The sequence below is a fragment of the Sander lucioperca genome, chromosome 5 (assembly GCF_008315115.2).
Source record: "Sander lucioperca isolate FBNREF2018 chromosome 5, SLUC_FBN_1.2, whole genome shotgun sequence".
NCBI classification, from domain to species: domain Eukaryota; kingdom Metazoa; phylum Chordata; class Actinopteri; order Perciformes; family Percidae; genus Sander; species Sander lucioperca.
In genome coordinates, this window is record NC_050177.1 from 22,953,231 (window position 1) to 22,976,033 (window position 22,803).

The 22,803-nt window shown below is 43.3% G+C and overlaps 1 protein-coding gene across 6 annotated transcripts in view; it reads right to left on the reverse strand.

Moving 5' to 3' along the window:
- The window catches only part of robo1 (roundabout, axon guidance receptor, homolog 1 (Drosophila)), a 233,160-nt gene that overhangs the window by 44,327 nt on the left and 166,030 nt on the right, over positions 1-22,803 (reverse strand). For all 6 annotated transcript variants that reach the window (XM_031297575.2, XM_031297573.2, XM_031297572.2 and 3 more), the window contains one exon: positions 1,811-1,968. In XM_031297575.2, coding sequence (XP_031153435.1) covers positions 1,811-1,968 — 158 coding nt within the window. The remainder of the gene's footprint in view (positions 1-1,810; positions 1,969-22,803) is intronic.

Consider the following 22,803-nt stretch of genomic DNA (forward strand, 5'->3'; position numbering starts at 1 on the left):
ACAAAATCACATATACAGGGTTAGGATAGGTTACTGCAGAAATGACTTATAAACAACAAAAGTGTGTGTCTGTGTGTGTGTGTGTGTGTGTGTGTGTGTGTGTGTGTGTGTGTGTGTGTGTGTCTGTGTGTGTGTGTGTGTGTGTGTTGTATTTATCAGGCTAAATATAATTATGGGGCCATGTGCGCCTATGCGTAATACTGAGTTGAACCTGGGCTGCTTTGTCCTCAAAGTACCTTGCTCACTCTACAGTTAACTGCATTAGGTAGTTTGCTGTTAGGTGATGAACAAAACTGAAAAGTCAAATAATATTTTATTTCAAATAGATCAACATTAATTGTCTTGAATGTAAGTTTATGTTGCATTTTGCCTAAGATACCATCTATAGTGCAACAGTGGGCACAAATAGGTAGTAAGGTGTGAATACAGTAAATACATAATAAATGCATGATCCAAATGTGTAGAAAACACTAAATAAACAATAAATCCAAAGGCCACAAGGCTACACATATGAGGCGTAGAGGTTTCGTGCTTATCAGTAACTGATTTGACTCAGGAATAGATATGATTTGATTCACTTTAAACTTGATTATGCGCTTGTTTCTTTCAATTATGGTGCTCAGCAGACAGACACGGACTCCAAATCTTCTGCCTGTGCAGCTTGGAAAATAACAGAGATGAAGAATACTCACACTGTTTATGAGTTAGAAATGCGATCAGGGCTCAATGCACGCAACCTCAACTGGCCCTCACTGAGCACAACAGTGTTCAGTCATGTGCAGTCCTCCGTTTAAGGCAGACAACAGCGATAAATCACTGTTTCAACTTGCTGAGTGATGAAAATGTATTGAGCGCTACTAGCCAGGTTGGATTTCAGCACAAAGCTACAGGCATACTGAATGTAACATATTTATTAGTACCATGTATTTATTATCTGGGGAAGTTCTGAATGTCCACGACTGTACTGTGAAGTTAGCCATCGTCAGCACTTGAAGGCCAAACTATTTGACTGCTCAACAACGGCAAAATGTCTAGCCAAAACCTTAAACCCCCCCCAGTCAGATTGTGAAAATGGGATCCAGACCCACAGCTAACTACTTCCTCATTACTACCTGTGTTAGCTAAGTGCTGAGTCAGAGCCTTTACTATACTTCCTTAAAGCACACATCCAATCAGTATAATCAAACAAAACTAAAAAGTCTCTTCTTTCTCAAGGGAAACGACTATGGACACAAAGTTGTGTTTGGATGAGAGAGTTTGAGCTAGGATAATTCAAGACCTTTGGTAAGCAAGAATGAAGAACTAATTGATACTGCAGTGATGGCTGTGCTGTTGTTTTAATTAAAGCTAAATAATTGATGGTTTGGTTGTAAATGAAATGTAAGAGTTGTTTGGATTCTGCAGGCGCTGCTGCTGCTGAGTACAACTTTCTCCTCTTTGATTCCGGTCAGCTCATTTCTCCCTCCTGATCTACGCTTCTCCGAGCTGATTTCATCAGCAGGCCATCCCGAATCAATGCACTGCTGCTGACTGAGGGAGCAAGACTGATTCTTTCTACCTCAGTCATTAAAGGTTGTAGCCACCGAAATGTGCTGCTTTGGGTTGGGTAATTGCTATATGGGAATAATGAGGCAAACAAATCAATCTTTCAACAAACACTGAAGTGGTGGTAATGACGTGACCTGCATCACTGGGTTGTTCTATCTCATACATTTAAACACATCATCCCTATACACAAAGCAGTCTTCAGGCATCAATAGATTAGCCTACGTGTCAGCAATAACAATGTTTAAGGTACTTAAAGTCTTACAGTGATTCTCTCATCTCGGTCATCAATGTTTATTCCATCTTTTTTCCACGATATGGTGGGTTCAGGATGCCCGCGTGGAGGTTGACACTCCAGGACCGCCGGCTCTCCTGCTGCCACGATCACATCTGCAGGGTTTTGTCTGAAGTCATCACGTAGAACTGAGAGAAAACAGAAAGAAGAGGAAAAGAAATAATTAACACAATGTCAATATATCCTGCGTTGGGGAAAACACAGCAAACTAACAGTTAAAGAGGCAGCTGGTTTAAAAAAGCATATCACTTTAAGCTGTTGCTACATTTATAAAGCTGAAGGCAGCTAGTAAAACAGCAGCCAAGCTGTTTTGAGACACATCATTAGTTCCGCAAAAATAACTAAATGTAAGGCACACATATTGATTTACTGTACCATGAAACCAGCAACAATCCCACCAAATCTATTCATATGATATAAAAATTACTAAATAAAAAAGCTATGTATAGTATAGGCTACTGTATGTACTAGGTGTATACAGTTGCTATTTGATATCCAGATTTCTCCCATGATAACCTTACTGTCAATAAGCTTTACAACAGCAATGATGAATACATATTTGTGCCTATCAACATCTCTAAAAGCAATGACCTTCGCCTTTATTGACCAAACCACACAGACCTTCATATAATCACGCATGCACAAGCAAACACGCACGCACGCACGCACACACACACGCACACACAAACACACACACACACACACACACACACACACACACACACACACACACACACACACACACACAGCAGTATACAATGATCACCTCTCAATCATCGCTTCTTCATCTCTCCCTGACAGTCCATATTTACATCCCCCACACTCATACACCTGTGTTATATTCACATAGATGAAAATCTACATTAGATCCAATCCACCATTTCTGCATTGCTAAGGACTTTGGGAGGATATGCTTCCTATTTGCATTGATTTTCCCTGGTAGATGTGCTGTAAAAAAGATGACACTGCCATGATATTCATTATTCGACATAAGAGATCCACAGCTTCCTAGGTCTAATTTGTTGGTACAAATTCGATAGTGAATAGATGGGGTTCAAGAGATGAACTGAGCAATTCTGATTAACATTTGGGGCTGAATGCAAAATGACAAAACCTGTTTCATCTAAAATCATTAGTCTTTGCCTGCCCGCCTTATCAGAATATCACATCAGTATCATTACTAACTGGTATTTGCAACAAAGCAGATCAATGCATATCAATTTTGTGAGGTGCGGAGGAACAACATATCTCTGGAGTCCGTATCTCCAGCGTTAAAGATAAACTGGAGGTTTAGTGAGAGGGGAGAAAGTAATGAAAAAGCCACCAGCTCCCTTCTACAGACAGTGTGCCAGTAATCATTTTCCCAGCTTTACTGCACATACATATAAAAACATATCTATAGTGCTTGTAAATTTCAAGCTGAAATTCAGGCCACACGCAAAGTATGCAAGGTTGGCGCAGTGAGTGCATTGTTATCCCTTTGTATGTATGGAAAAGTAATGTGAATGCATGCTTGTGTCTGTGTTTTTGGGATAAAACCAAGCTTTTTCCGCCTATTGTCTCACGCTCCTCAGCTTGCTCTAAAGGCACCTCAGTCACAGATCAAAGTCAGGCTCACCCCAGGACCCCTCACCTACTGACAGCCAACAAATTCTTGACTAAACCCTTTAAGCACTTAATTGGACATTGCCGAGCCCAGACACTGCTCTCTGTTTCTTGTAACGTGTAGTGGGAATCCAATTTAACAGTAGGAACCTGCTTTTTGAGTAAGATGGGTGATAAAAGCTTCCACAGTCCATTACTGCAACATCACACCTACACCTCCCTACGTACAGCTGTCACATTACCTAGCCTCAATTCTTTAGCATAGGAACAGTATTTATCAGAAACAATGCAAAATGATTCCTCAGATATTGTGTGACTTATACGCTGCTGTCACCTATGAGGAGGAGGCATTCATCTACAGATACATGCAGTGTGCTGTACACAGATGAATAACAAATGCGTGTGTCACCCTAGATTTTCCACACTCAATCTGATCCAACTTAAACTCAGCAGTGCAGCTGCATGGTGAGTGAGCTCATTTGGTATAGTTAAAAGCAGATACAGTCATCCAGGAATGCAAATGTAAACACTAAACATCCGATCCATTACAACACCGGCTCCATCTGAAGAAACACTGTCTCTATTTGTATCAGCAAAGTTAACCTGTTCTAAAGAGTGTTAGTGTAAAAGTTGGCACTCAAAAACTGAATATGCTGCAGTCAGCTTTGGCTCATATAATACTCATAAGTGCCTATTTTTAAATGTTCAAACATCTCTCTTTCCTTTCCTGATCAAGAGTATGTACACTTAAGGAATAAGGAAAAGTAAAGAGCATATGAGAGAATTTGTATTTTTCTTGCACGGCTAATGCAGAGCTTGTAATAAACGCTTGGGTGAGTAAGTTCAGTAACTTTAACCGTGACATTAAGTGCACATGGCCTCTTCTCAGTGGGTCTCTCCCCTGCTGGTCTTACTGGAACTCTTTCAGCTAACATGCATATGCATCTGTCCCTTTGGAAAATAAAAAGGGATGTACGGTGAGGATAAGAGGAAAAAAGGATGCATGCTGTATCGACTAGTTGGAGGCCCGAGGGATAGCTGGCACCATCCAGTGTTTACACCAACAGCGCCGTGACCTCCACCCCTCCTCAACAGCACTAGCTCCATCACCTCGCTGCCCTCTCTCCTCCTCCAAACCAACACCTCTTTGTTATAAACACAGCTGAGTGCAGCGCAGCAGACAGCCCCGAACATCTGCGCAGTGGAAAACAAAATCCTCTAGGATGGAGGCAGAATGAGCAGGAGGGAGACGGAGGCAGCCAGACAGTCTGTCAGAGAGACAGACGGACACAGATCTGGATGGGGTCCAAAGCGCCAACTCTTCCGCCAGAAGCCCTGTCAGATCCGGAGCTGTGGTGGAATCGGTTGCCTCTGACCCCCTTGGTTTAAATAAGACATCCAGTGTCCCTCCTTCCTGTATAAATACTGCATAAGGCCCTGCTCTCCTGCCTCCCTAGCTGTTCCTGTTTTAGGACCCAGAATTGGGTGAAAAAATGGGATAAAGAGTCTCTCACGCTGTGTGCTGTCCTGAAAGTGTGTGTGTGTGGTGTGGTCTGTGTCTGTGTTTGGGATAATGAGCCTACTCTACCATTCTGTCTCTCTAGTGAGCCTGCAGCTGTCCCCTAGCAGATAATATTTCCTGCGCTATTAACAGGGAGGCCCAACTCAATGTGTGTGCGAGGGTGTTTGTGTGTGTGTACAGAGAGATTTTCAGTTTGTGGGTTAATGTGTGGAAATGGGCCAGAGTCACAGGTCCCAGCATGAAGACGCCTCTTTGTCCGTCCTGGATTTGCTCAAATATGCTGATGATGGGATGAAACAGGGAGTGAATATCCGGACCTGGACAGATATCAATACACTTTGTCAAGGTAAAGGGATCTGTTGTGCATTGCATTTCCTCTTTTCCATAGGCCAAGAACAAAACACATCCTATCTCATCTGGCTTACATGCCTCACTGCAAGAGAGCTCAGCTGACTGGGCATAAAACAACCATATCTGTCAAAGCAGAGGCTTAGTTTGCAAACATGGCAAACATCTGTAGGGCCCTGCCAAGTCCAGTCTAACCACATTCTACTGTACTGTATGATAAATCGCTCACAGGTCCACAGTAGCAAATTGGAGCTGTGCTGAGGCTAACCCAATTAGCTGCCATCATTTCTTACATCCAAACCTTCCTTTAAAGGTCAGCTGAGATGGCTGCTCTCAGCTCAGAAAGCTCCCAGGTCCATCACCCCCACAAACTATCCTCTGTCCACCCACACTCACACATAGGCACGCACACACATGCACTCTTTCCCCCAGGAAATTGAAAACAGATGTTTAAATGTCAAATTAAAATGAGATTCCCCGTGCTGCCCCTGCAACATTAATGAAAATGAAGACCTAATGCCACACACAAATCTGGTGGGTGGATCAGATGAGCTTTGTTCTAAGGAAATTAAACCAAGTACAACAAGCTTTCCTGCAAATCTTTGGAAGGATACAAAAACAAACCCACCAGGGAATTAAAGATTTATCAGAAGGCACCCCGAGTCAATCCTGCACAGAGAAAGAGCACAGCATGGGTCTCGCCTTTGGCTTGGATCTTTCCTTGAAACAGAATGGACATGGCTAGCCGTAAGGGAAGCAGAATGAATGATAACAGCAGGGACAATGAAATAAAAAGAGGAGAAGAAGAACAGAAGAAGCTAAGGAAAAGAAGGACTCTGCTACATATAATGAAAGATAATCCATCTCTTTCCCCTCTCTCTTCCTGATTTCCTGGAGATAGTTCTGCTTCTTCTGTACTGATCAGATTTGCTTCACAAACTGCCACAATGTTAGGCTATCAGGAGTCAAACATGATTTGATATTACCTGAGGACATACGGTAGGGAGGAATGGACAGTACAACAAACACTGAAAAAATATCAAATGGCTAAGCAGCCCCAGATGTTCATGGTTATATGTGACTGCCCCAGCTGCAGTAGAGTTGCTCTCTCTCTCCCATTCATTTACTGTCAAGGCCTCTCTGTGATCCAGTAAGGAGACAAGTCAACATCTGAATAACAGCAAAATAAAAAATACCATATATGAAAACGGCATGTTCCAATGCTATATATTTCACATGTAAAGAACACTGTCACATTTTCACGGTAGCTGCAGCATATTAAAAATCTACCCCATTCTGACTAAATGACAAATGTATCTGTATTAAAATAGGGCTTACATTGGCTGAGCTCCCCTAAAGTGCATTTCTACTGTATAACATAATTCCTCTGCCCCTTCATGAGTGTTTTTTATGTTATAAGCAAATATCTGACTTTTTCACAGTGCAGCTAAACCCTTCATATTGATGCTCCTCACCTTGCCTCCAGCTCTGTCTTGTGGGACTAACACCTCTCATTCTCTCCCTCCATGTAGCTCCCACTTTGTATCTAAATTCCCTCTCAGCATTTGACCCCCTTATCTTACCTCTCTGTCAGCTAACACACACACTGAGCAGCTTACATCAAAGGCAGGCTCATAGCGATGGTGCGTTAACCCATGCCACTCTAATGCAAAGGGTGCTGCAGGTGGATAATTTGCCAGTGGCGTGCTTACAGAGTGTGTGTGTGTGTGTGTGTGTGTGTGTGTGTGTGTGTGTGTGTGTGTGTGTGTGTTATGCTCTGCATAAATCTGGAGTTTTGCTGGTGGGTGTGAAGACATTGCAGGACTCCTACTGTACTCTGGAGAACCACTGCCTCCCTTCTATCCCTCCTCCTCCTCATTCCCTTGTCTCCCCCCGACCCCACCACCAGGAAGATGAGATTGGACATGGCAGACTCCCCTCTCTTTCTCAATCTGGCTTTAGTTCCTCAGCTTTGAGCTCATGCCCTCTTGTGCACCCTGCAGACACTCCATCTTGCAGCATAATACTGTCTGGGATAGATGATTATAGATACACTTCTCAGCTATGTACACATACACAAAGATAAAACTGACACGAGGGGAAGTTGTAAATAATAGTGGACATCACAAGAAAGCCATCATACACTCTTCAAGTTTTGTTCTTTTAGAATTTAATAGATAGATAGATTTCACATTTATATCCAAATGCCATATTGATAAATCACAGAGAAAACAATACCTCTCTAGACAACCGTGACATTCAATATGAGGTCACATCTGCAGAGTCACATTGGTTAAAAAAGCTTGACAGTCTAAATGCCTACTCGACCGCAACACACCTTGTGGACACCCGTAAATATGTCAACAAGAGCAGATAGACGATTACCCAACTGGCCTTTAGGGTTTGCACCTGCACACCCCAGATGCCATGAGGTCATCCTCCACATTCAGATGTGATGTCACTAAACAGTAACAGGATTCCCTCATTACCTCTTATAAACATTCAGAGCCTGAACAATAAACTCCAGAAGTCCATAAGTAAAAAAAAAAGACAAACATAGACATAGATGTGCCTGTCAACATGTTCTCTCACCTTGTCTTACTTGCTATGGTATAAAAAAATGGACCACATCTCGGACGTTGCAGATCAGCTGAGAGTGTGACACTGTGATGTGATCAGCATACACAGAGTGAACAGCACATGTGCTACTAACTGTAGAGATATACAGATACAAATGTAAACCACGCCATGTAGGGATATGAATCAGGCTGGCCCGGGTGGTGTGTGGATTGAAGCATGGGTAAGGCGAGGGGGGTAAAGGCATTCACACTGTGCTGTGCCAGGTGATTACAGTCTATACCTGGCACCAAGGGCAGATGGCTTTGCAGATCTTTCAGTGGCACAGCAGAGGGCAAATCTGCACTCGCTTTGGCCCAGTCAGGCTGCAGAGAGCCAAGTGCAGAGGGTTCAATCTCAGCGCTTCATCCTCTACATTACACACGCTTCAACACACACATGTAGACCTCATGCGCATAAGTATCCAACAGCAATTATGTCTCTACATAAAGAAACACAAACGTGTGCACACACACAGGCGCACACACACACACACACACACCACATAAAGGAAGCCTTGCCCCACAGCCGCACAGACAGAGAGGCCATTGAGTGCCTGTGTTTGTTTAAATGGTCATAAGTCTTCTCGTCAGGCTTGGAGAGAGATGGCGTTTGGCGGACATGGAGAAAGGCACAGAGGGCAGCGGGGAGGCAGCTTTATGTGAGTGACTGAGTGAGTGAGTGAGTGACTTGGCACCTCATAGTTCAATAAACAGTGCCTGTGTGATTGGAGTGCTGGGTGAGCAGGAGTTGGACTAAAATAAAGAGTGTAGCGAGTGCTGGGACAGCACAGGCAGGAATGTCGGAGAAAAGAAACAGCTAGAGGACGACTCTCTCTCTCTCTGACAAAAAATGTTTTAAAAAGGGGAAAAAAACAAATCCCATAAAATCCTGATAAGAACACCAGCCACCACAATGCAAAGATTGTAATAAACATCTGTATGGGATTATCACATTTAAATGTAATGACTGAAAAACAAAAACAAGCCATCTGTGGATTTGTCAGCTTTTGACAGATCAGCCCCTACGCTCTGTGTGCATATGAAAGTGATTTCAAGTCTGATTCTGAAGCAGTGTGTGCTACCTGGTGTGGAAACACAGCATCAGGTTTCGTGGTTACTAAATGCACTAAAGACATGTATAGTTTTCTCATTAGGGGTTGGCCAAGCTAAATCAAATATTCCGTTTACACAGCATAGAGCTGATGCCAATGGAAGACATTCTGTTTCCATTCAGTTTCACAACAGTAAAATAATAATGAGAGAGATAAAGGTAGAAGAAGCAGGTAAATCAACATTTATTACTAGTTTTTTGCAGCACCCTGGTAACAAAAGATGATTTAGGGATAACAGCATTGCAGCAGTCAACATTGCACTGCCAATACTTATGATGTGTCTTCATTTAGCAAGCTAGGTTGGACTCTACTATTAGGGACAAATATGCAAGCTGTATGAGTAAAGCCTGTCTTCTATATTGTTAGTCTTGTCTATAGATGGAGCTCCACGTCCTACTCCCTGAAGACAAGGATTATCTTTAGAGAACCCCATCTCTCACCACTCACTGTACTGGGTCTCGAGCCTGAAGCTCTTTGCATAGAGATACAAAAGAGCAGATGTAACACTATATTACACACACACACACACACACGTGTACACCTGTACAGTATGCTCTCTCATTCTCTGCCTCTTTCTCCCTCTCACACACAACACAGGCCGAGGCAATGGGGCTCTGTTCGTAGCCCATATCAGCCCTCTGTGAAGCTAGTTCATAAAGAATCTTCACATTCTAAGCAACATTCTTCATTTATGGAAAATTCAAAAGCCATCAAGCTCATCAAGCTAAAGCTCATTAAGCCATTCTAACTCTATGATCAGTTAGTTAGTTTTTTCCTAATAAGTGTATCTCTTTAAGGACCTTACTGTAAACCTTTCCATTGGAACTACTTTCTACTGAAGTAATAGTTCCAATGAAAACTGCTGACAGTGTGTTCCGTGGATTATCCACAGTAATGGGGACATTGATTCTGGAAAGAGATGTTGCTGTTACATTTTTAAAATGTCAATGCTGTGAGCAAAATAAACAAAATTCACTTCCTTTGTTTTGGGGCACAAATCTCAGAGGTGGATATCTTAAAACCTGGCAATAAAACCACATAGTTGCATGGCTAGACTACTTGAGTTAGTTAAAAAAATGTGTTGTTTTTTGTAAACTCTTTCCTCTTTCGTTGCCTCTACATGTTTCACTCTTTTCTCCCTGCTCTTCTCCCTTCAGTGTCTGTGCTCAGATTTACTAGACTGTGCTGGTCTGTCTGAGTCTTCACAGTGTAATAGGATTTTACTATTTGAGTGTATGCACACTGTACATTTGTCACCATAGAATGTTCATTACAGTAAATCCATTTACTGCTAGAAAAGCAGGCGTAAACACGCCAAGAGCAGTGGAATATCTTTATCCACTTGTGCCTTAATCCTGCTACATGTTTCACACAGCTCAGTTCACTTTGTGTCAGTTATGTTTGCTGACAATATCTCACTGTGAGCTGCCCTCCCGTCTGTGTGGCCCCACCAGCTAACCCTCTCCCAGCATCTGCAAAGATGAGGGCCTTATTAAAACAATCTTCCCAATTAACATTCCAGGCCCCTGGAGCCCCAGCAGCCCTCCCCATGGACCTCGTCCAGATATGACCCCTCCTCAGCTCTACAATGACAAAGAGGCTGTGTATGACTCGGGACCCTTGAATATAACTGGACTAAGAGGGGGATGTGAGGCAACTTGTTTTTCTTCCCGAGGAACCAAAACCTGTTACAAGTGTGCTTGTTTGTGTGTTCATCTGTGCAGTGTGTGTGTATGTGTATGTGTGTGTGTGTGTGTGTGTGTGTGTGTGTGTGTGTGTGTGTGTGTGTGTGTGTGTGTGTGTGTGTCTGTGTGTGTGTGTGTGTGTGTGTGTGTGTGTGGAGAGGAAAAGAGAATAAGAGAGAGAGGATTGATACATGAACGGATAAATGAGTTACCACCGGTCAGGGCGGCACTGTCATCACAAACGCTCCTAACTTGATGTGACAGGCAGTGATATGGGCTCATTTGCACAAGGTGGAAAGCTCACGATCCCAGGCAGGAAGGAGAACTGTAAGAGGAGCTTGTCAGCTAGCTAACTCACACCATCAGAGAAATTACATCCATAAACACAGCATGCTTTCCTGCAGAGTGCCCTTTGACCCCCATCCGAGCATTTTAGAACATCTGCTGCAGATCTTTTCACTTCTCTATTAGCCTGAGATCTCACGGCCAGATTACAGGACGCTCCCTAGCCTCTCGCCCATCTTCCCATAACAAAGATATATTATCGACAAACAGCGGAGACTGATACAGTGTTATTCTATACTGGTGCTGTACAAACAGGACCAGGGCAGGGGGGATGATATCATGGTGTGGCTATAGATGGCTAGAGATGAGACCTTTTACAATGACTGCAGGCTTCGCTTCATGTCAGAGATAATGGAAATCACAAACATTATACAGCTCCTGCTTGCCTCAACTCAGCTGGACCTCCCAGTGGTTAATGTACAACACCTTCCACTGCTACAGCACAGTATGGCAAAGTCTAGTAGGTTTGTGTGATCACTCATGTCCAGGCAGGTGTGTTTGCTTGTGTTTTAGGGTCCTTTTACTGACTATGCTGCGAGTCTGTTTGGGCTATACCTTATTAATGCATGCTTAATGAGATCCAGTGGACATGGGGTGTGCGAATGTTCTCTCTCTAACACATGTCAAACAAAGTAATTCAAAGCAGAAAAGTTAAAAGCATCACTTTCATCTTAAGCTGGAGTAATGGAAACCTTAGCCTAATACACTTAGTTTCCAATGAAAGTCTAATTTGATAGCGGTTTAGGAAACAGTGAAAAAGTGAGTGATTGTTGTGCAGAACAGTGCGCCTTGGTCGGAACCATAAGCTAGGATTACATCAGCGGCTGTTGCGGAGATGACTGTGGAAGAGTAATATGATAGCGGCTGTGTGGAGGGGAAACAGGCAGGCACAGAGGAAACTGGGGAAGGAAAAAACACAAGGGGATCCAATGTAATGTTACAGCAGATCCCTCAGCCTTTCGTCATGGCCACTTTCATTTCCACCATGCTGATCCCTCTCCAATCACTTTACCAGGCACAGGGGAGGCAGGGTGAGAGGGAAGAAAGGAGGAAGATGGACGAAAAGAGGAAAAGGTTGGAGAGGTTAAGTAATGTGTGGAGGTGGGGGGGTCCTCTCAGAAATATAGGGCACAGGAATGTTAAAGAGGGTGAGACAAAGCAAATAAGGGTACTGAGATCCAAACATGTGCTGCTGCTGCTGCTGCAGCAGCTCCAGAGGGGCACATCTTTCTCTGATCAGTTGCTGTCCACATTTCAATGGCTTCCACATGGACCCTAAACCCTCCCAGATGCACCCAGAGAAGATGAAACGATGTCCACATCCCTATCTAAGAGGGGATCTGTTACAGTGGGAAGAGATACCGATAGGAACGGAGTGAGTGGAATGCTGTCCGAGATAGTGTGCCAGAAAGAAACAGAGAGCTGAAATTTCATCTTTAGCACTTGCCCACCACGTGAGTGTGTACGCCTACATTGCCAAACACTTTGGAGCTATAGCTTTTCACTACATTTGTCAAGTTGTCCAACACGCAATATCAAGCATGGCTGATGCCAAGGAGAAAGTTTTGTTAGTGTGCCAGAAATGACCCTGATCCCTGTGAAATTGACACTGTGTGAGGTTTCAAGACTGATGTTAAGCCCTGGATTTTCCATCTTTACATTTATATTAGATGAGGCACAGACAAAAGAAATGTCCCTTCATAGTTTTTTCTCCTTTGTTTTATGGTTTACTTTGCTACTGTTAACATGGCTGAAACATCCCGGTGAGCTGATTTATGACATCTCTCCCCAGGGAACACAGCCAAGCTCAGCAGCGGGGGTAATTTACAGTAAGGCTACCGCACCAACTCTACTCAGAGAGGACTCTAAAATCTCTGCTAGATTTATAGAAGTGGGAGAGAAAGCTTTTCCTCCTCTGAGGTACTGCTTTCCTCTTGTGTAGACTCCATGAGTTCTAGTTTGGCAGCCTGAGACTAGCCTGACAAATGGAGAGGAGCGTCAAGGTGAATACTGTCTAAAGATATTTTGTGTATTGATTGTGGTTTCTTAACTCTATTTCTGTTTCAGCGTTGACACAGCCTGTCCATTCAAATTCCATTTTCTCTATCGTTTTATCATTGGCAATGCTTTGTTTTTCAATCCAATTCTCAAGACATTTCTGTCTGATGAAAAACAACAGGCTCATACAGCTGTCCATTAAAATCACATATGTTGAAATCATTTTTACTTTAGTAATGTAATGTTATGCTGTCTGTATAATGTAAAACAACATAAGATGCTAAGAGAAGACAGACAACTGCTGGCTTTACTGGGTGACATTAAGAGAGAATATTAAATACTGGTCTCATATCTTTTCAATCCCATCCCCAGCTGGCTCTCTCTGTAATACTGTAGGTGATGGATCTGCAAAACATCGACATCTGAAAAAAAGAATACATGAAAACGTAATCACATTGAAGAAGCTTCCTCTGGCAGTTAATTCTCTTGGGAAGAAGACACGCCAAGGATGATATGAAACCTATCAAATGTACCATATAATGAACTTATTAAAGATCAGCCGTTGGCATGTTTCAATTTTCTTTTAATAAGGGCAACTCATCCTCCTGGTTCTACTTTCTATTTTATTTTCTCCTTTTCATTTCTCTGTTGCCCAGTCCGTTGTGGCTGTAAGTAGTAATGTTATTTTTTATTCTGACAAAAGTCTTTTTCATTATTTTCATGCAAAGATCTACAATGAACAAGCTTTTAACCCTAACCTTTAAGTCTTATCCCTTCCTTTTCTGTCTGTTTTGCTGAGCAGGTGTCTACAGGGACAACCACCGGAAGCAGCAACCTCTAGTTCACCCCTTCATAAAAAAAAACAAAAAAAACTACTCAACACGGATGCCATTCCCAACATCCAAATGCATGTGGTCAGCCTAAAGCCCCGTGCATCGTAGACATATTACTCTGAAAGGAAAAGAGGAGCCCATCTGGAGCAGAGGAGGGGAAGCAAGGAGCCAGGCAGAGAGGAAATTTAAGAAATGGAGGAGAAAGAACTGGCTGGATGATTTGGAATATAAGGGAATGCAGGGCAGAAAGACAGAGAAGTATTGAGGGGGATGGGGTGGGGGGTAGTTGTTTGAGTTTTTCTGCCAAAGAGGGATGCAGGGAAGCTTGTGAGATCTGGACTGCTATAGTGCCGACTTGGGTGTGCAGCACAAATCAGGCTATGAAAGAGGTGACACAAGGCAAAAAAAGGACAGTTTAAATTTCGTCAGTCTGGATTATTTCCAAGAAAATAAACACTGAATTACAATTGAAATATAAGCTAATGAGAGTGTCACAATGACGACACACATAGTGCCATACACACCTTGGCTGCTGAATGCTGAGATAGCAGTGTGTGTTAGCCTCCAGGTTCCACACACAGGTTTGAGGGAGTGACGGGTTCAGTGTGTGTTTGAGGTCAGTGGCCGAGTGTACACACACAGCAGTGTGTTAAGAGCGGCCGGGTTGTGTGGTCAGCGGTACATCTGATTAGCACCTGCTGACCCAACCGGTTCACCGCACTCATGGAGCAGCAGAGCAGGGGCGTATAACAAGCAAGCGTGAAGGCAAACATGAAACTCTCTTCTGTGCCAGCACACAAACTGTCCCCTGGCAGACAGAGTGAGAGATCAACAAGCAGGGAAAGAAGCAGCAACAAACCACCATCCTCTCCCCTTTTGTATCTCCTCAACAAATTGAACAACAGCACAGAGAGGTCAGGACGCAGCAAACAGATAAACTCTCCCTCTGTACTTCCCAGCTTTCCTGAGATAAGACATGCCCAACGTGCCTCACATGAGGAGACAATTCACCACAAAATGCTGCCACCACCTCTACTCTGAGCAAATCATCAAATAAATCCATGTTTATTTTCTGCCAGGCTCAAATATGCCAACAAAGCCACAGTAAGAGTGCGTGCAGCTAAAAAGCGATATTGTGCTCAACAAAGGGGAAAAAACAAACCAGGGAGAGGATGTGATGGGGCTTGTTGCCCTTTGGAGCAGCAGATGAGGGTGTTCAGTTTGTTGTGGAGAAGAGCAAAGTAAAACAGAGCAGTTCACGTCATGCGGGTGAGACCTGCCTGGGAGCACAGACCATATGGGTGACATCAATAAAATGTTCCTCTCCCCTAGTTCAATTGAGGGATAGTGATAAATTCTGCAGAGTTGTAAGGGACTGGACATATCCCACCATGCATGCAATAGGTATGCTGTCCATTCAGAGTCTAATGCAGGGATCAGACCTTGGGCATGCTGGTCTGACACATTGACCATCTCAAAAGGTTTGATCCTGCAATAACGCAGATATAGCCAGCCACTCGACTCAGGCTATTAAAGGTTTCATTCCACCTGAATTGCACATTTTTGGAATGTGAGATGAAACTGGCACACTCAGGTTACATTATGTCGGACGGGAAAACTCTGCTAAACACTGCACACATTTTAACTGAACTAAAAACAAAACATTTCATTCCCCTGCAACCAACTGGATCTGTCCGCAAAGTTTAGCACTGATTACAAACACCCCCCCCCCCCCCCCCCTGCAGTACCAGAGTCCACATGCCTTCTATTGTCCCCACCATGTTGTCTATCTCTGGGAGAGATAGCATCTCAGCAAGCCCAATCTGTGGAGCTCTGTGGCTTTCTGAGACCTGCAAGAGCCCGTGGGAGGCAGCACACCTGCACAACAGACAATAGCAGGGATCCTATAGATTCTGCTGCTCTTTGAAGTGGCGATGGATGTGAGCTCCATACCTCAGGCTCTCTTTCATAACGCATCACTCTGTGGTTTCAGCACGCAGCCTTTGTGATGAGAGACGGCTTTAAGATGAGTCGACCAGAGCTTTTAAGGACAATCAAGTGTTTGGTTGACCAGCCATTCCACATCAGAAAAGATGTTCACATGAGACATACTTAGCATAGCAAAAATGACAAAGAAGTCTGGAGGGGCGTACATGCTAGGATACATATCCACTGTGGTCTGATCTGCCAAATCTTCATAGCACAGTTAATTGGCATGGGGTCAGGTATCAAAACAGAGACAGTGAAAATATACATGTGGGGGAGATGAATCATGGAAGATGACCCGGGAGCTATAGTATGTTTGAGTTGGGGAGGGAAAACAACACACAGACACAACTTTACACTCTACAGCAGTGTATCACAGCCACATCTAATATCACTTCCTTCAGTCTGTTGGAACCAGCCCATTGTCTACAGGCCTCCTAAGCACAAACTAGCTGTGAAATATCCATCCATCCATCCATCCATCTTCGTCCGCTTATCTGGGGTCGGGTCGCTGTGAAATATGACATCATAAAAAGCAGTGGCTTTTTCGATTATGACGAATCTATGAATTATTCAGAGGCAACTGACAACATTTCTCTCTCCAACATCCTGCCTCCAACCCTGTCTCACACTGTAGTTATCTCCGCTTTTTCTCTCTATTACTGCTGCTCTGTTTTTCTCTGTATATCAATTTTTTTGTCTCATCTCTTTATCCCTCTCCCTCTTATTTCCATCCTGTAGGATGAGTAGTGCTACTGTTGAGGGAAGAAGGAGTAGAGTGTGGAAATCACGGGAGTGTAACACTGTGATGGACTGGTGCTAAAGTGGACACCTCGCCTCTTGACAGGGCTACAACAAAGTCAAGTGAGTGGAAACCTTGACTAGTAAACAGAGACATCCCAACCATTCCAGACACTGTTCCAGTGTCAACTCTGTCATCATGTGGCTAAAAACTTAGTAGTGTTGTACTTACAATCCCGGGGTCTGACCATCTCTCTGTCACCATCTATTTTACTATCCCTCCTTAACTGTACACAATCAACACACGGCCTCAGAATCATAACTCTTACTGTACATCACAGTGGTTAACTTGCTTGTCTAAGCGTTTTACTGTAGGGGCCATTGGGAAATGAGCCAGTCACAGAAGTGCATCTCCCCTCAGTGGTGACAGACAAGGCCATACAGTATGTCTCTGCATAGTGATGAGTAATGATCTCTCTGGGGTTCTCTGCCTCACCGCATCTCATACATTAACTACTGTACATTTTACTGTACATACATTTGCTTTCTAGCCACACAATTCTGTGTAATAACTAAAGTAGACAGTTCTTGTTAATGATTCAACTACATAGCCTTCTGCTGATGTAAGTACTTAAAACCATACAATTTTTACATTTTACAACACTAAAGTGCTGTAAAATGTTTCAATTTAAGGATGATTGGGATCAAGGGTCACTTTTTAGTCTGATTGTTGTGCCCAAATGTAGACATTACGGCTACAGTATCTGTTCTCAGTGGCTGGTCTGTTTATATTGTAAGGACAAATGGCTGCTATAAAATGTAAGATCCATATTCAAGTTTGGATGTGTACTCTACTGTCAATAACATGGTTGAATACTGTTGGATATATGGAACAGGATTTTGCTTCAAACTTCTTAAAAGGAAATTAGCTGCAAAAAGTTGTTTTGGTAGCAGCCTGCATGGAGCACATTCATTTTAAGACAGTGTATATTCTGACAAACTCCAGACTGAAATCAGCGAATATTTACTTGGCCCACTACCAGCTATACATTTTGGGTTGTAATTTAGAGGAAATGTGCATTAAACTGTATGTGTTTATCAAACATTTGAGTTTCTAAGTTTTCACTGTGCATTCCCTCATATGGTGAAAGTGATGGGCCAGATGTTGCTTATCACTGTTTTAATTCATAAAGCATACATGAGGATATGATTCTGTGCAAGGCATTTGACCTGAGTTGTCCTCTCCTTTACCTTCAATGTGTTTTATGTGATTCCCAAAAACATGAACGTGGTGTGCCGGTCCAATACACACAGACACAAGGCCAGCCACAGAGAAGGTTACAATCCAAGAAAACTTAATTTCCTGATCCAAAGCACTTTTTTTTTACTCCAGTAATGAGAAAGAAAATGAAATAACCTCTAGGAATAGATGAAGCATGACATCCATTCACCAACTGGGGTGCATGCTCTCATTCTCCCTGTTTCATTCAGACCTTCACATGCACATGGCAGCATACGGATACTGTATTACAAATGCCACACAGGTGTAAGCAGGACACTGGGTTCACTGCTGCAAACACACTCTGTCACTAATGTACTTCAAATCACGTGCTTTAAATGAGTCACCACCACTAACAAAAAGCAATTGTTTAGAATGGCTGAAGTAAGGACTAGCAGTGATCAAGCTGAATGGAGTAGTAAGAGCAATCCATGGCCACTCCACATGAGATAGAAAAGCAATGCCCAGGCTGAAGAGGCCCTCCACCTTGTCATCTGTCCACTAAAAGCCCTCTGTAACTGCTTCCTGCATGCATCCTTATACACCCACGCCCCGTATAAGCCCACAATGAGCCCTGGGCTAATGCATAAAACAACACAATTAAAGCCAAAATGTACAACTCCCCACTCCAGTCCAGGCATGAGCATGCAAGAGAGCACTCACTGTGCTAATGTGCTTGTGCTGATTTGAGCTTGAACACTCGTGCATGTATATTGTGTGTCTGTGTGTGTGTGTTTGCTCTAAGAAGCAGAACAGAGTTGACAGCTCCAGCCAGTAGCCCTTTGACCTGTGGCCTGAAGGGCCAGCATAAGAAGGCAGAGCTGGTTTGCAGTAAGTTCTTCCCTCTGGCACAGAATCCTTGGCAGGTCACCATGAAACACAAAAGGCCACAGGCACCTGGACCTGATCCAGGATGCCACGCTTGGTTTGAACTCTCTTCCCGACAAATAGGGAAAAAAATAATTTCCCTCTAGAAAATCCTGGAAGAAAGGGAACTGAGGAACAGTTCAGCAGTGTGCTTCACTGTAGTCAAATAAATCTAAATCAGATATCCACTCCAACAGACCAACCTCAGCTCACTATAATGGTTTCACAGAAGCAATATTTGCTTCCAACTACAGTGTGCACATTAAATTGCCTACACAATGGCCCATGTGTTAAGGCCCTGATATATTTGTCTTCTTCTGTCTTTTTTCTTCTTTGGGGCAAGAAGAAAATCATTCTTGGTTTCTGTGCTGCCTTGCCTTTCCCCCATTTCTGTCACAGCTATTATTTCATGAAATCTGACTCCTGGTATTCTGTTTCTTTTCAATTTTCTTTTCAGCAAAGCCCAAGCGTTCCCTTCTCCCATGTCAACCACCTCTTAGTGCACACCACAATGTGCCAAAAATATTAACATACCAAGAAACAATCCTAAAGCTACATTCAATTAAATGTGCCATTCCATTTCAAAATAGAAGAAACAAGCTTTGCTTTTTCTCGAGAATACAAAACCAATCATCTTGGGACTTCAGTCTGTCTTTGTTCTACACTGCTGTCAGTCTGTTTATTTACTCCTCTGAGAGTGTGTGAGCACTTGTTTTGGACAGACAACATAAGCTCAACAGACTACCAAGGAGTCCCTGACAGCCCTCCCATGATTTCCTTTTCCCAAAGATAATATACATTCTAATGTAGACGAAGAAAGAAGCTAATTGACCTGAAATCAAAGCTAATTGGCTTCTACTTAGCCTCTTCCTGTCCTAGAGCAGTACAGGCACTGGGGGAATATTCCCTTGGCCAATTCACAGAATACCACCAACAAACAAGCAGTAATCAGCAGTGGGATGTGTGATACTGGACTGTATCTGCAGGGCGTGGTGAGCCCCTGGCTGAGCTACTGGGTGCAGACAACCTGACCTGAGTTTGGCTGCATGCTGCAGGCTTGGCTGATAGATATCTCTTTCTCTTGCAGTTCCCACCATAAAGCCTCATTCAAACTGCCACACTTCATCGGAGGAGTTACCCCGATGACCTGCCCCCAACTCCCCATGGATCATTTTCTAGATTTCTTTCCGGCATGCTGTTGTAACACTTCCTCTGTGTGTATGTGTGTGCATTAGAATGTGTGTGTGACTGAACTGATGCTGGGGAAGAGAGCGATACCCCCCCTCAATTTTGGGGGCGTTCGACTTTGACTCCTGTGCATCTTTTTAGGAAAATCTATATTCTGAATTGTAGTTGACTATGTAATTACAATATTCCTATAAAAACATGCTAGAATTGAAAATTGATAAGGACGTTAAGGAGAGTGAACTTCTTTTTAACAATGCAAATGATCATGAAGTGTAATGTAGGCTATCCATCAATTAAACTGCATGTAATGTTATAGGGTTGGTGCATTAATAACAGAGGAAAGACATTATGAGCTCTAATATGCCTACATTTGTGAGACTGTCATTATTGTACCATTATTGTGGAAATAACTACAGCAAATTATGTATGTATTAGATTAATAGATGTTAGATTGATACATTTGCTTGTGTGATTGGGTTCTTTCTTTCATTTTCTTCCCCCACTTCTAAAAGCAAACTTGTGCCCTATTGTGCATCGGTTTAGTGACTAATGAGTGTATGGCCCGAAGAGAGAAGTTGATTTGATTTAATCTAAGCTCGGCGGATGCAGTGAAATAAAAGAGACAAAGTGGAGCAAGATACTCAGTTGGATCTACAAGGTGCAAAGGCAGAAGATTCACAGTACACAGTGATGGGTAATAAAACAAATGAAGCAAAACTCGAATGCTGCTTGCACCACTGTGGCTGCATGACCTACATCTGCAGAGTGGAGGAATGCTGATCCTTATCTGATGTAGGATATGGCCTGAGGACAAGACAAGTCATCTTGGCACACAAACCTCTGTAATCTTCTCATTCACAGTGTTTTCAACTACAAGAGGGAGCTGCAGAGTCGGTGAGCGTGCTGCTTTAATTGATGTGGCGATAGAGTTTGATTCATGTTACATTCTACAAGGAGAGCCATGAAGCATCCGATGAGAGCCCGGGCAGGGTTACATTAAAGGAATTCCCGTGAACCCTCAGCACTCCACAGTCTCTGTTTCTCCCTTCCAGACAGATGCCAAAGTCATTGTTTTTCTGAGCCTGCTTTTCAGAGAGAAAACCCGATCTTACTGGCTACCAGTGTCACCAGTGGCCCCCCGTCCTCCCTCGTCATTCAATCCCATCTCTCCTCCTTTCAGGAATGCACTTCAGTCAGTCTTTCTTGTTCTCCCTCCCTCTTCTCTCCAGACCGTGGTGCCCTAGGCAGTCTGTGTTTGGTTGTCCCAGATCTATTCATCCTCTCTGTTGAAACGGGATACAGTGACCTCGTCTGTGTCCAGTGGTCTCCATCCCAGGCCCCTGTCAGAGATGGAGAACCTCTGAGGGGAGTGGGAGGCAACTCAATGGCTGGTCAGGAGACAAGCCAAGAACATGAGCCGCACGGGCACCGCGGAGAGATGATACTAGATCTGAGGGAATGGACCAGCAGGAATGTTCTGCAGTGAGTTTATGTTAACTGTGCCTTAACACTTTGGATCAACACTCAGAGCCATCTGTTGTTCTGTCATTGTTTGACTCCCTCCCTCAAACAACAGTAGAGTATATCCAGGATCCAAACCATGACTAACAAACTATGCCTATTGGTGACACATGCCATACTGTACCGTAGCAGGGGATAAGCACATACATGTGACCATGTGTATGCTATTTTAAAACACTGTGACATACTTTAGCGCTGCGAGCAAACCCCTCGCTTCCCATTAACGTACACAACTAGGGGCAATTACAGGGAGGGTTCCTCCATTATAAAAGGGGAATATATGACACCCCCCACCTCACGAGACATGACAACCTCTCTGCACCTCACATTAGCATAATTTACGTTTACCACGTGAGCCGCAATTTGTCGGGAAAATCTTTCCCCCCGCAGGTTTATTATTGAGAGTGTGTCCATTAAAAACAACTGAATTACCATCTCAATTGGTTCACCATAAGGTACAGTGTTGGCAGTCTTTGAAAGAGTAATTGGATCCATTAAGGCAGAAAAAATGCAAGAGATGTAAGATCCAGGTTCTTTTGTGTGCACAGTTTGTGTGTGTGTGTGTGTGTGTGTGTGTGTGTGTGTGTGTGTGTGTGTGTGTGTGTGTGTGTGTGTGTTTGTGTGTCAGTCAGAGGATATCTGTGTAAATGCCAGTGCATGCCAATTTTTTTTACTCTTTCTGCTGCAGTGGAAGAACAATTGTTAATTGGGATCAATTAAGATAAAGTTTCATACTTTAATTTAGTATTCTCTACATCAAAAAGGCAGCAAGTCATTTTAATGAGCAGCACTGAACAGACATTTGAATGCGGCTCTGTCAGCCACATGAATGCTCCTGAACTGAACTACCAGATACTGTAGAAGACCTTCAGTGATTTTGATGCAAAATAACTTCAGAAATAAATCTAGTTTTCTATGATCAGCTGCTGTGTCATGACCCAGTTAGGATTCGATAAGGACAATGATACACTAAGACAATTTTCTGAAAAAGTGGAAAAACAAGAGGCGGCAACTAGGATGATCCATGGATAGACTGGTCACCTGTGTATTGCAGCTTCGTGATGTACATCCATTTACAGTTTAGCCATAATAAAAGCCCCTTTAACTTTGCAGCACCTGCAGCTCTGGAGAGATCATCTAGTTAATGTTAACAAGCCAAACAGGAGTTGTGCTCTGTAATAAATCTGACCACAGCCAGAGAAAAGCTCCGCCAAACAGACCTTCCCTTTTGATGAATGAACAAGCCTGCAAGAATCCTTGAAACATGGGGGTTACAGGGAAATGCCACAAACCTATCTGTCTCAATTGTGTTCAA